General features: G+C 43.4%; 3 protein-coding genes across 3 annotated transcripts in view; 2 read left to right on the forward strand and 1 right to left on the reverse strand.

Moving 5' to 3' along the window:
* Positions 1-35, reverse strand: part of LOC109481360 (zinc finger protein 33B-like) — a 7543-nt gene extending 7508 nt beyond the window's left edge. The window contains exon 1 of the mRNA XM_019783913.1: positions 5-35. Within this exon, the coding sequence (XP_019639472.1) occupies positions 5-29 (25 nt within the window). The 5' untranslated portion in view covers positions 30-35. The remainder of the gene's footprint in view (positions 1-4) is intronic.
* A 404-nt stretch (positions 36-439) lies between these two features.
* LOC109481347 (zinc finger protein 436-like) lies at positions 440-4835 on the forward strand. The gene is made up of 2 exons (XM_019783887.1): positions 440-550; positions 1927-4835. Exon 2 carries the CDS (start codon positions 1929-1931, stop codon positions 4353-4355), a length of 2427 nt encoding a protein of 808 aa, XP_019639446.1. The 5' UTR covers positions 440-550; positions 1927-1928; the 3' UTR covers positions 4356-4835.
* A 1832-nt stretch (positions 4836-6667) lies between these two features.
* LOC109481285 (SH2 domain-containing protein 4B-like) overlaps positions 6668-13031 on the forward strand; it is a 16615-nt gene continuing 10251 nt past the window's right edge. Inside the window, exon 1 of the mRNA XM_019783819.1 lies at positions 6668-6976. The gene's annotated coding sequence lies outside the window, so the exon portion shown is untranslated. The remainder of the gene's footprint in view (positions 6977-13031) is intronic.

Here is a 13031-nt window from a genome sequence, read left to right on the forward strand (position 1 = left end):
AAACCGCTATGATCAGTCCCGGCGGCCATCTTGAAAAGGATGACCTCCCGCTGACCTTTTGTGTCTCTCACCGCTCTAATCTCCAAGCAGATGTTAGGGTGACAGTCCAGTTTTTTATTACTCTGCAGGCAGAGGTTGGGGTTTGGGGTCTTTCAAGGCTTTTTTATCGGGGTTTGTTTTTTGCACTGGGTTTTTTTTTTCATCCCAACCCAGCCCTAAAAACCCAAACCTCTGCTTGGAGAGTATTTTTTTGTCAAATCAAGGAGTTTTTCATCTGTTTCAGGCGTATTTTTTTAGTATGACAATTAACCTCATTCTCATATTCATGCCGATTTTATTATCTTTCATGTTAATAATGATTTCTGCCAGCCACTTCTGACATGTCTGAAGCCTGGTCGAGGCTAGTCACACCTAAAGTGAAGTGACGTTTGACCCCTGCCCTCTGACCCGTCGGGTGGAAAATTCTGTCCGCCATTTTGTCTCTTTCTGCACGGAAGACGCTGTCAGAAATTTGCCGACTTTGCGAGTTTCCGGGGCTCATTTCCAAACAGTAAGTACATGGGCATGTTTATAAAACAGTCATAGACACTTCTAATGTATTTTCCGTGCGCTAAAGTAAACCGAATGTATAAATTTTTGCAAATTCTCAAAATGGGGAGGGGGGTGGCTGAGATTTCATTGATAACGCCCCTCATAAGCAAAGCTAAGATGCGCGTGTAGCAAGTTAGGACTGTTCGTACTAGTTATGCGGTCTTTCGTTTTTAAGTGTACAATTTTCTCGCTAATTTGGTTTGCATTTCTTGTTCTTTATTTCTTTTACTTGGAACAAAAAGTCCTGTTAGGTCTTGGTAATAAATTATGCAAAGTATCAACTTAAGTTATAGCAAGGACTATTCCTCAGTGTCCATTCAGGGTAAACATAAAGGTGTTGTTTTGGTTCCAACCTTGTAGTTCATGATTTTTTTTCTTGCTCACGAAGGAGGTCTGCTTTTGTACCTCCACAGCTGTAACTCATGATCTCCAAATTATGTAGTAGCATTCCTGTACATTATACTATTCATAGGGCCTATTAAAACAAAAATGTGTTTCCTGTCTAAGTCCTGAAAAAATTGGGATGGCGGTTGGTATTTAGGGATTATCTTCAGTAATATGAAATCTATATAGGGGTCCAACTTATAGTATACAGTTCAGTTTAGCAAAGTAAAAGTTGCATGCAATATATTTTCAATGTCATCAATATTTGAAAACCAATTGTACAACTTTTTTTGTCACTCAGGTGTCAGATCATGGAGCTAGAAAAGGTTGAACAGCTTGAAAAATTATGTCCCTTGCAGGGGTCAACCCCAAAAAAGTCTAGGGTTGGCAGGTTTTTCTAGGGTCGGTCGGGAAACAGAAAACACAACATTTTTTCATAGGCCTAGTTTGGCTTGTTTCCCTCTGCGAGATGATGCACACTATTTTTTTTTTATATCACAGGAGTTTTTATACTGTTCCAACTTTTTCTTATAGTTAGCATAATATAGATACAGGGCTCGAAATTCATTTTTGGGAATAGGTGCACTGGTGCACCCAACCTAAAAAATTGTGTGTACAAAAAAAATTTTGGGTGCACCATGCTTGGGTCTATAGTATGCACCTTTAGTATGGACTGAAATATAATGATTTTATTATTTTTCTGACACTTGGATGTTATTAACTTAAGACTAAGAGTATATTGTACACTACTGTACATTGAACATCTTTACATATGTACACCTATGAAAATATTTGAGTGCACTGGAAAAAAAATTGGGTGCACCGAGGAGCACATGCACCCAGTATTTCCAGCCCTGAGATACCATACTATCTTTTACAATTGTTTTGCAATGAACTTTGAAGTTTGTTTTTATGGACCTTGACTAACCATGGCTGTTTTTCCCCTTGCAGAAATGGCTGCACCGCACCGTGAGTCTCCCCCTCTGCAGCCCGACATGAGCCGTCCCGACCGGCCACCACACGTCTACCGTGCCGAGACCCCCCCTGCAGCTGGAGGGGGGCGGTGGGAGGGGGTGGACCCCAGCAGGGGGGAGGGCGGGAGATACCCCCACCAGGAGAGAGACTACATGTACCTGCCGGTGCCGCGCTTCCAGAGTTTGGTGGAGGCTACTCAGGAGAGGGCGGAGAGGGTCGGGTTACCGGAGAGAGGTGTCAGGTTTCGAGAGAGGCAGGGTGTCGAGTTTCAATCGGAGAGGAACGGCTCGTACGCGTACAGCAGGCGTGACGTGCCAGAAATGCCCCCGGGCGTTCGGGTCGGGAGATCGCCTTCTCGGAGCGCACAGGACAGGGCGGATGGTGGAAGCGAACTTGTTGAACGTTCGGAGAGAAGCGGTGGTCCGTATAATGCGTACAACAGGCTGGGCGGAACACGCGGGCCGCGTCCTGAGGTGGGGGGGTCGCCGACGCGCGTCAGCGGGAACGTGCAGCACGTGTTTGTGAGCCAGCTGGAGCGGGGTTACGGAGCGCACGGCAGGGCAGACGGGCCGGGCTCACCACCGGCACTGCGCACAGACGAACCAGCACAGAGCAGCGACCCTCCAGAAGGCACTGAAGACAGCATGGACACAGCAGACCGGCCTGACAGGGTGGGGAGTGACAATGAGGAAGACCACCACCCAAGGGGAATGGGAAGTAACAGTGAGCCAGACCACCCCAGGGCGGTAGGGAGTGATGATGAAGAGGTAGACCATCACCCCAGGGGAGTGGGGAGTGACCACGAGGGTGGGGAAGACATGGCAGTGGGAGAGAGCGGGAGTGAGTCCCCTGCTAAGTCAGGAGAGCAACCAAATGCAACAGCAGAAGAAGAAGAGCCGCACACAGAAACTCCCGCCAGCCCCGAAGAGAAAACTCCAGCAGAAGACCATCCAGAAGAGGAGGAGGAAAAACAAGCTACAGAGGAGAAAAAGCAGGAAGCTGCAGAAAAAGCAGACGAAGAAGAGGCCACAACATCCAGCAGACCCAGCAAGAGGAAGCGTAAACACGTCCACTACGTGTGCAAAGACTGCGGACACAAGACCTCGCGCAAGTCTGTCCACGAGGCTCACCTGGGCATCCACACAGGTGAGGAACCGCAGCATTGGCGCGTAGACGAGGCGGCGGGGGTAAAGCCGTACACACGCGGGGATCGCGAGATGGTCGTAACGCTCTACCGCTGTGAGAAGTGCGACTTCTCCACGACAAAACGGCGCGGGCTCGACCGTCACATGGCCAAACACGCGGGCGGGAAGACCTACACGTGCGGCGAGTGCGAGTTTACGACCACCGCGAAGTACCACCTCCGCAAACACGTCAGTTTCACGCACCGCGACCTCCCCTACTCCTGCACCAAGTGCGAATTCACCACGACATTCAAGAAACACCTGCACAAGCACATGGCTAAGCACAGTGGCGAGAAGCCACACGTGTGCGTCGAGTGCGGGTACCAGACATCCGAGAAGCATCGCTTGAATCGGCACTTCGCAGCGAACCACGCGGGGAAGCCATTCAAGTGTGACCAGTGCGACTACACGGCAGCCCTGAAGGACTACCTCGACCGGCACATGGCGAAACACACTGGAGAGAAACCCTACATGTGCCACCAGTGCGGATTCCGCACCGCCCAAAAGTACAACCTCGGACGCCACATGTCTGTCCACGTTGTAGACAAAACCTACAAATGCCCCCACTGCAAGTACTCCACCATGTACAAGAGCATCCTGGAGCGTCACGTCATCCAACACACTGGAGAAAAACCCTTCGCCTGCACCGAGTGTAGCTTCCGCGCCACACAGAAAGCGATTCTCGCGCGCCACATGAGGGTCCACACTGGGGAGAAGCCCTACAAGTGCACCCATTGCGACTACTCCGCAGCACAGAAGACCAACTTAGACAGCCACCTGGCGAAACACACCGGGGACAAGCCCTTTATGTGTGAGGACTGCGGCTACAGGACGGTGTACCGGTCCTACCTCGCTAAGCACAGGAAGATCCACACTGGGGACAAACCCTACAAGTGCCAGCAGTGCCGCTTCTCCGCAGCCACTCAGCAGGGCCTCGACAAGCACATGGCCAAACATGCCGGTGAGAGACCACTGGTCTCCATGGTAACTGCTGGCCAACCACAGCCTGGTGGACAGCTACAAGCTCCGCAGACAGTAGAGCAGCATGTTGAACAGCAGAACACAGCACAGTTACAGAACACAGTAGAACTGCAGACTGCACTAGAGACAGCACCGCTACACACAGCACAAATTCAGACAGGACAGCAACATACAGCACAAATACAGACAGCAGAACTGCACACAGCACAGCAACATACAGTAGAGCAGGCACAGCTCTAGGACAGCTCTTGGTGCACCCGTAACTATTCAGGGCTTGGAATACTTTAAACATAATCATTGAAAATCACCTTAACCAGAAAAAATTTCACCTGCACCACTCAGACATTAAGAAGTGTGGATCATACCAAGGAGCTTTAAATTTGATTTTTAACCACCTTGATCATACTAAAAAACTGTTGAGAAACCATTGCCTTTATTTCTCTTATACTTTATAGCAAGTAACAGTCAATGCAGCAAACAAAAATCCACTGTACACATAAACCTGCATGTATATATATAAACCAAGTACACATAAACCAGTATTTCAAGCCCTGCACTTGTAGGTGTACATGTGACAAGACTGGTTTAAGCTAAAGAGAAAAGGTCCATTCTGTGAGCAGCCTTGTATTCTATGGGAACAAATACTAGTAGTGGAATGGAGACAATATGAGTAAAGAGAAGAGACACTGCCAAATAAGAAATCAAAGTATCGGACATGCCTACATATACCTGTATTAGGACTGGTGTTGAGGAAGTGTGTAATCTGTGAGCATGTTTCTACAACGAAGGCATGGGAGTCAGGGAATTCTAAAAACAAAGAGATCAAATATCTTCATAGGAGTTCTAGTACGAAATGTGAATTCATTAGCAGGTATGTTCTTGTCATCAGAGTTTTGTTTTCCTTCCTTTTTTTATAATAATAACTGCAGAAGTAACAAAAGAAATCATGTAAACTGTGAAGATATGAATGCCAACTTGAAGGCGTTTGTGTGCATAACTACAGCTACAGCTAGTACTGTACCTGTACCAGACTTTGTCTGCTTGTAGTTACTATTAAATATGTGTAGAAAATGTATCAAACTTGGCACAGGGAACAAAGCAAATTCAACAGAGAGATGGAAAACCAGTGCATGTACATAAAGCTATTGAAAACCTGTGAATCTGGATAGAGCCTTGCCTTCCTACTCTATTTGGAGAGCTGAGTTAGTCAACAGCAGACGATAGCTTTATCCAAAACTTGTGCTGTAGAGCCATGCCTGTAATAAGTGTTATACAGACGGTATAGCTCTATACTAACATGTAGAACCCTACTGCATACATGTACATGTACCTGATGTATTATAAGTCAAGTGTTAAACATCGGGAAATCTACAGATTAAATATGAAATATACTGTTCACCATAGAGTAGGCATAGACTAGCCTGTGCACATACATGTACTATGATGTGTATTACAGCATAGCATTTATTTCCCACATGTACTACTGTTAGAGAATATATTATATAGACCTTTCTTTGTAACTTGTAGTTGTACACTGCCTGAAATGTGAGGGTATTTAGTTGTTTAGCATACGTACTACATAGAACTAGATTAACTACTTAACCCAATAGGCAGGCAATTGAATAGTTCAGCGGTACGCGGTAGGTTGCAAGAATTCTCGAGCCTTCAGTATTTTTTTATGTTAAACTTAAACTTAGGTTAATATATGTATGTGCAGATAACATCATTGATATCTTCCAATATTCTGTCACTTTTCCTGTACTAGTAGTTCAGTACCATCAGTTCACGATGACAATATATTATTGTTGTTAGACTCACCATGTGTTGTATTATTGAACGTGTGTGTTTTTTTGTGTGTGTGTGAGAGTGTGTGTGTGAGTGAGTGTGTGTGTGTGTGTGTGTTCATGTATGTGTTTGTGTGTGTTCATGCATGTATGGGCACATGTATGTGTCTGTGTTCATGTGTGTGTGTGTGTGTGTGAGTGCATGTTTGTCACAGTAATGTGTGTGTGTGTGTGTTATAGTTTATGTATGGAGAGCATAAATTGAGAAGTTGCAGAAAAGTGTTTAGTGGCAGATCACTTTCACCTGTGTCAAATTAATCTTTACTACAGATATAAAAGCCAGTGCCAAAATACAAAAGTTTAGTGACAAATTTAAATAATCCGTAAACGTGTGGACCGTTCCGAAGCCTGTTCGAGGCTATCAGGAAAGCAAGCCGTGCGGAAACAGTACTAGGCCTGGTTCTGGTGCTCGGGAGGGCTTTTCGGGGAAACGGGGCACAATTTGTCTATCCGCCCTGGAGTGGGGGGAAAGATGTCCCTTACACGCTTTTCTTTGGTCGATCAAAAAAGAATTAAAAAGATATAAGGGCAAGTAAAATTACATTTTTCAGAACAAATACAATAAATAGCATATTAGATAAGGTATTGGCTCGCTTTTGCGGGTAATTTTGGCTAAAGTTGGCTATTTTATGTGATAAAATGTCGAAGTTGAGGGTTAATATTGTTACCATCATTCCTCCCACTAAGCTTGCCGTGTCAAAGGTCACAGTATTCTGACTTCCGCATTTTGGGTGTGTGTGCCGTTTTAAATCGTTACTCTGACTCACACTCGGTAAGGTCGCGGTTTGCCGAACCTTTAGCGGCACACAGGGGCATTTTTCCCGGCAGAGGTCAAACTAACGGACCCTGAGCACCACCGACATGTTGTTTCGTGCGCTGGTGTGAGATTCTGAGCGTCTTTTCAAGCCGTCTTGTCAAAAAAAATTAAACTCGCGACGGTCCCGAACTGTGCTTCCGAGTAGTGAACATTTCCGGTGCTGGACTCGGATTTCCTTTGTTGTGGTTCGTCACTCTCAGGTGAGTTTACCTGGACAAGGTGTAAAACTGCACGTGAGAATCATGTTTTAGTCGCTAAGATATCGTTTTGACCCAAAGAACCCCCCCTCCCCCAAGACAGTTCTTGTGTAATAACGTTATGCATGGTTGAATGTTGGGTGTTCCTACTAGTACTAGAACGACTTGAAATGCAGCCAGAATTTGAGATTATGATTTTGGTTATAAACGCAGTATAGTTTCCTTGTGTGCACTCCAAGACTGTAAAAAAACTTCACTAAAATGATGGTTGAGTGTTAGGTGTTCCTACTACATATACAGTAGTACTATAAGAACGACTTGAAGTGCAGTGCAAGTGCAAACTGATTTTGAGATGATAAATTCGTTATAAACGAAGTGTAGAAGTCCAAGACTGTACAAACTTCAGTAGAACGATATCAGAATTACCTACTACAGTTTGCTAGCATGTTCTAACTGGTAACACGTTTTTATAGTAATATGTAGTATCAATGATTTATATTATAATACTAGTATATCAATGATCAATGTGAATCAGAAGACTGTGAAGTTAAACTTTAGAGAAGGAAGAGACACAGACAACATGCCTCATAGTATCAAGGATAGTCTATGCTACTCAGTACTACACTAATTATAGTCTTCCTGTACTTGGTAATTAAATTGGGCATTTTCCCCAGGCAGAAGGTCTATCCCTTTAACATAGTGTTAAATGTTACATTAGTCATGTTAGCTGTTTTCTATGCTATATGTCTGACAGTCATAATTCCATGAGATCATAGATGTAATATCTAGCTTTTGGTTTACACTGGTATCAGGTTTTGATCCTTGGTGACTAACACTTGCACAGGCTTGAAAGAATTATCTTACTGAACTTATACTATACGTGACTGATGAATCTCTTCAACGTTGCACAGGCTTGTTTCACTTGTAGAAAATGTTCTTAGATGTACATATTGCTAAGCCTCTGCATCTGTGTGCTTTTGTTGGTATGGGAGGAAAAATTATAGCATTCTAATTAGCCGAAATTAATGAGGCCACCATGGCAGCGAGGTTTGATAGGGTCGACTGTGACTTCCGATATGTGCGGTTGGAAGCTTCTGTGTACTTCTGTTAGTGGGAAAAATTCTAGCATTTTAATTAGCCAAAATTAACAAGGCTTCGTCACCATGGCAGCAAGGTTTGATAGTCTCCTGTGACGTCAGATGTGTACAGCTGACAGTGAAGCCGTGTGTGAGTGACTCTGTGTGAGTGAAACGCTGAATTGTGTTTAGTTAATGTGCTGACATAATTACACCACAACTCACAATGGGAGTGTGTGGGAGCAACGGCCAAGGACGGAATATTAGTAGACTTATGTAAATATGATTGTTTCATGACATTTTTTTGTTAGTTTCTCCCCTTTATTCAGCAAATGACAGAATATCTGTAATATTTGGGGGTTGTGTGGTGTCATGGATCAGAGTGACTCACAGCCTAGGAAGCAAGTCTCAGGTTCTGGGTTCAAAGCCCTGATAAATTTGTGACATGCCCCGATGTTGTGTCCTTGGGAAATACAATTAACATGAATTTCCTCACCTCACTCAGGTGAAAATGAGCATTCACATGTTATAAAAAAATAAGCTCTGGTTAGCTAGGGATGTCCCTTGGATAGGATGTAATTTGTAAAGCTGGAGGTCCTGTGTTAAATCTCTTAAGGCGGGCCTGCAAGCCCTTTTCCGTAGAGCGTAATCGGCCGTTTTAATTCTACGTAGAGCGTAGACGGACCGCTCTACTATTTTTGCGTAGAGCGTATTCGGCATTTTAATTCTACGTAATGCGTTGTAGTCACTTGGAATTTATCGTAAAGCGTAATCGAGAGGTTTCCGAATTCAGCGTAGAGCATTGTCAGGACCCCCCCCCCCTTGCAGGCCCTCCTTAAGGATAGCCACACCTCAAGCATGTTAACAATAAAAGAACCTAGTGTCAAAACTATCAAAGATGAAACACACCCTTAGTAAACATGTGGACATTATAACATGTCAGAAACTTTCTAATTCTGAGGTCTGCTGAAATATTCAAGTACTCATATACTAGTAACTATTCATAATCTAGTACAGTAAATTTACATGTACATTGTACTGCACATTCTTTTAGTCACTGCGACAATATTAGAAACAATACAGCTGACAAAATTTTTCAGACTGTGAGTACTAATGAGTGTTGGCACATGGCTGGCAGCTTCCTTCCGTCAGACACTAATCATACAATGACGGGAATGGCCCTGTTATAATATATGTGTATAAATTATGTGAACAGGTCTGACATTGTGTGCTTAGGCCACACCAATTTAATTTGTTGGTTCTCGGATTTTTTCAGAAAAAATATGAAGCGACAGGGCGAAAAAAAAATAAAAATAACAAGACTGGCAATGAAAACATACATTGCCATGGCGACGGTGGTTGCTGTTAGGGTTATTGTTTGCATGGCACTGCCATCATTTCATGATTTTTTTCTAGACAGATACAGTACACTCCTCCCCTGAGTGCATAGTGAACGAGCCCCGGGGTCACAGAAAGTATGACCATCTGGGGCAGGCAGGTCTTCAGGGTTCCAGGAATGCGGGCATAGATGTGGGTCAGAGAAATGCCCGTGGACATTCCGCATGCCTGTGGACATTCCGCTTGCCTGTGGACAAAAATGCCTGTACAATTCCTAGAATTCTTATTTTATCTATTTAGAAATAGTAGCAATGTCGCCTGTATGTAGAGCAGAATTAGGTAGATGCTTGGTCCAAATGGGCACAGCCTCACACTCCCTTCAAATGGATGCTCTCCTCTTACAGCAAAGCCTTCCAACAAATACCCGTAGACTAACTTTACTGCAACGTGTTAAACTTAAAGACATACCGGTATTAGATCACAATGGATACTCCTCTTTGTGGCATTCCGAATCAACATTGTGACCCTGAACATGTTGGGGGAAATGCTGAGAAAGACTCTGACTTACAGATATACAGTCACATGTCTTCTTCAGTTTACAAGTCTTTACAAGAGAGAAGTCAAACCCTTCAGACATAGTTTTAGACATAACTATAATTTTAGACAAATACCTTTCATTTGTAGATTTTAGTTATTTTATATACTGCTCTTCTTTTATGCTTGTAACTGGCAATTAGCCTCCGGGGCCGGGGCATGAACAGGAATATGAATCAGCATGTGTCTGCTCAGTTGTGAATGATCTGTTCAATTTCCACAATGTCGCAAGGGTTTCCTGGAATTTCACTTCGTAGGAAAGTGGTCCAGAATGTAGGACATACACTTGAAAGGCATGTGGGGAATCCTGGAATGTGGACCAGAATGTCAGAATGTAGGACATTTGAAAGGCATGTGGAGAATCCTGGAATGTGGACCAGAATGTCAGAATGTAGGACATACACTTGAAAGGCATGTGGGAAAGGAATGTGGGTATGATTGTAGGTATGTGAGGAAAGCAGACTGATTGTCGGCTGAAAAGAGAGATCACTTTGGCTTGGTTTGAGGCAGTCATCACAGGGAGGTACAGATTTGCGGCCTGAGTTCAGAGATTATAAGCCTGGTAACCAGTCTCAGCGGGTCAGCTTAGAGGTGTTTTCCGATCCCATCAGGGAAACACAGCGGTCTGTTTCACCACTACAAGGGCTAGTTTTCAGTTCTGTGTGGTTGTCCAAATGGGGACCTTCCACGTGCTTCTTACGGCCTGGCAATCCTTAGAAGGTAATACAACATCCAATGTATTTATGAATAAAAAGAGCCCTATAGGACACCTGTGTCGATCGTAAAAAGTAAAAATCTTCCTCTGTTGTTGGAACTGTGATAGATTTGTGTGATTTTAATTTTAGGTGAAACGTAAGTCTGTTATAAAGGACTATTAAATGTACAGGAAATAATCTGCAATTGAGAATGATTACCCGGGGAATAATTGTCCTATAACAAAATTGATCTAGTCGAAGGATTTGGTTATGCTTACCTAACGTTAACAATCTATCAAGTTGAACGTCAATATCTGATGTCCACAAGAAATATTATATTAAACTACATATGAGACCTCACCTATCGAAAATGTACACAACCAATTCTGTAAAAATGTTCTTGGTGTATTTAGAAATAGTAAGCAATGTCGCCTGTAGAGCAGAATTATGTAGACTTCCTTTAGATACAGATATTTGTATATAGATATACTAGTAGTTAAATTCTGGTAATGCTTGGTCCAAATGGACACAACCTCACACTCCCTTCAAACGGATGCTCTCTCTTACAGCAAAGCCTACAAATACCCGTAGACAAACTTTATTGCAACGTGTTAAAGACATACCGGTATTAGGCCCGATTTAGACTAGAAACGGTATACCGTTTCGAAACGGTACGAAACGTTTCGCCACAGAAAACGGTTCGTCTTTAGACACAGGGGCGGAAGTGTTTCGGGCCGCCCGTGGCGCAGGATGTTTCTGACCCACAGTGACCTATGATGACCTCCCCGAGCCACTTCTACGGTTTGCCTCATTGGCCTTACGATACTTGTGTTTCAGGGCCTTGAACTTCGTCCGAAGCTGCTTTGGGGTGCATAAATACCCCTCAGCCGCCAGCCCGTCCACAAGCATCTGTACGCCCTCCCTATTACGCGAGGTCTCCAAGCGGGATTGTATAGTTTGATCGGCCCACAAGATGATCAAGCAGCGGGTCTCATCTTGGGTCCAGACCCTCCCCTGGCCTTCTGCCATCCTCCCTGACGTAAAGGATAACAAAAATTCGAGAAATACACGATATAAAATGGCGAAAATGGACACAATCAAATGTGGCGCGAATGTACCAGATAATGGACGTGCGCGGGCTTATTAGCATGTGATTAGCATATGACATGTGACCTGGTTTACCGTTTCAAGAAACCCTTTGTCTTTAGACCTAGCAAAAAGCGTTTCGGGCCCCCCGCTGAAGGGTTCTGAAACGGTCGAAAACCACGATGGAGGTGGTTTTCGGAAACGGTCCGCGAAAACCCATAACATACCGTTTTTTCCTCTTTAGACCGGGAACGGTTAACCATTCCGAAACGTTTCCCTGGCCAAAACCCCTTAAGCGTTTCTAGTCTAAATCGGGCCTTAGATCATAATGGATACTCCTCTTTGTGGCATTCTGATAACTCACATTGTGACCCTGAACATGTTGGGGAAATGCTGAGAAGGAGACTTACAGATATAACGTTACACGTGTCTTCTACAGTTATACAAGAGAAGTCAAACCCTTCAGACATAGTTTTAGACTTAGACGTAGCTATAATTTTAGACAACTACCTTTCATTATGTGGATTTTAGTTATTTTATATACTGTTCTTCAATGTTCTTTTATGTTTGTAACTGGCAATTAACCTCTGGGCATGAATTTGCAATAAACTTCTCAATTATTATAGAGAGAAAGATATAGTACCTGTTCAAATGCAGCAGAGTTGAAGACTGTCGATGATACGTAGGGGAAGATGTTCTACACTAATTCAGAAAACTCACTTACTGCTTACATCATTAACATCATGGGAGCTATAGCTATATGAGCTAGATAATGTTGCATGGGAGTGGACAGGGATGTAAATCAGCATGTGTTTGCTCAGTTGTGAATCTGTACAATTTCCACAATGTCCCAAGGGTTTCTTGGAAATTCACTACATAGGAATGTGGGCATAGATGTGTGTCAGCAAAATCCCAGACATGCCTGTAGACATTCCATTCCTGTGGAAACAAGTGCTTCTGCAAAAGCTGACCATTTTCGCCGCTTACAGGCTTACAGTTTTTACGAACATTTTCCCCATCCTAGCATTTCAATTTACCTAAGTTATATAAATGGTTCTAGTTCTCATCAACATTGTATATAATGAGAGAACATGCACTTCTATATTTCAACTCTTTAAGTTTAAAACATTACAAAAATCAAGTATATAACAGTTTATAACCTGTTTTCTCTCTTTTAAGAGTCTTTTTAACAGAATAAAAAAATGAGACACAAAAGTACATTTTAACTTAAATTATAAGTAACGTTAATATATATATATATATATATAA

This window comes from Branchiostoma belcheri, unplaced genomic scaffold, assembly GCF_001625305.1.
Source record: "Branchiostoma belcheri isolate BF01 breed outbred unplaced genomic scaffold, Haploidv18h27 scaffold55, whole genome shotgun sequence".
Classification (NCBI taxonomy): Eukaryota; Metazoa; Chordata; class Leptocardii; order Amphioxiformes; family Branchiostomatidae; genus Branchiostoma; species Branchiostoma belcheri.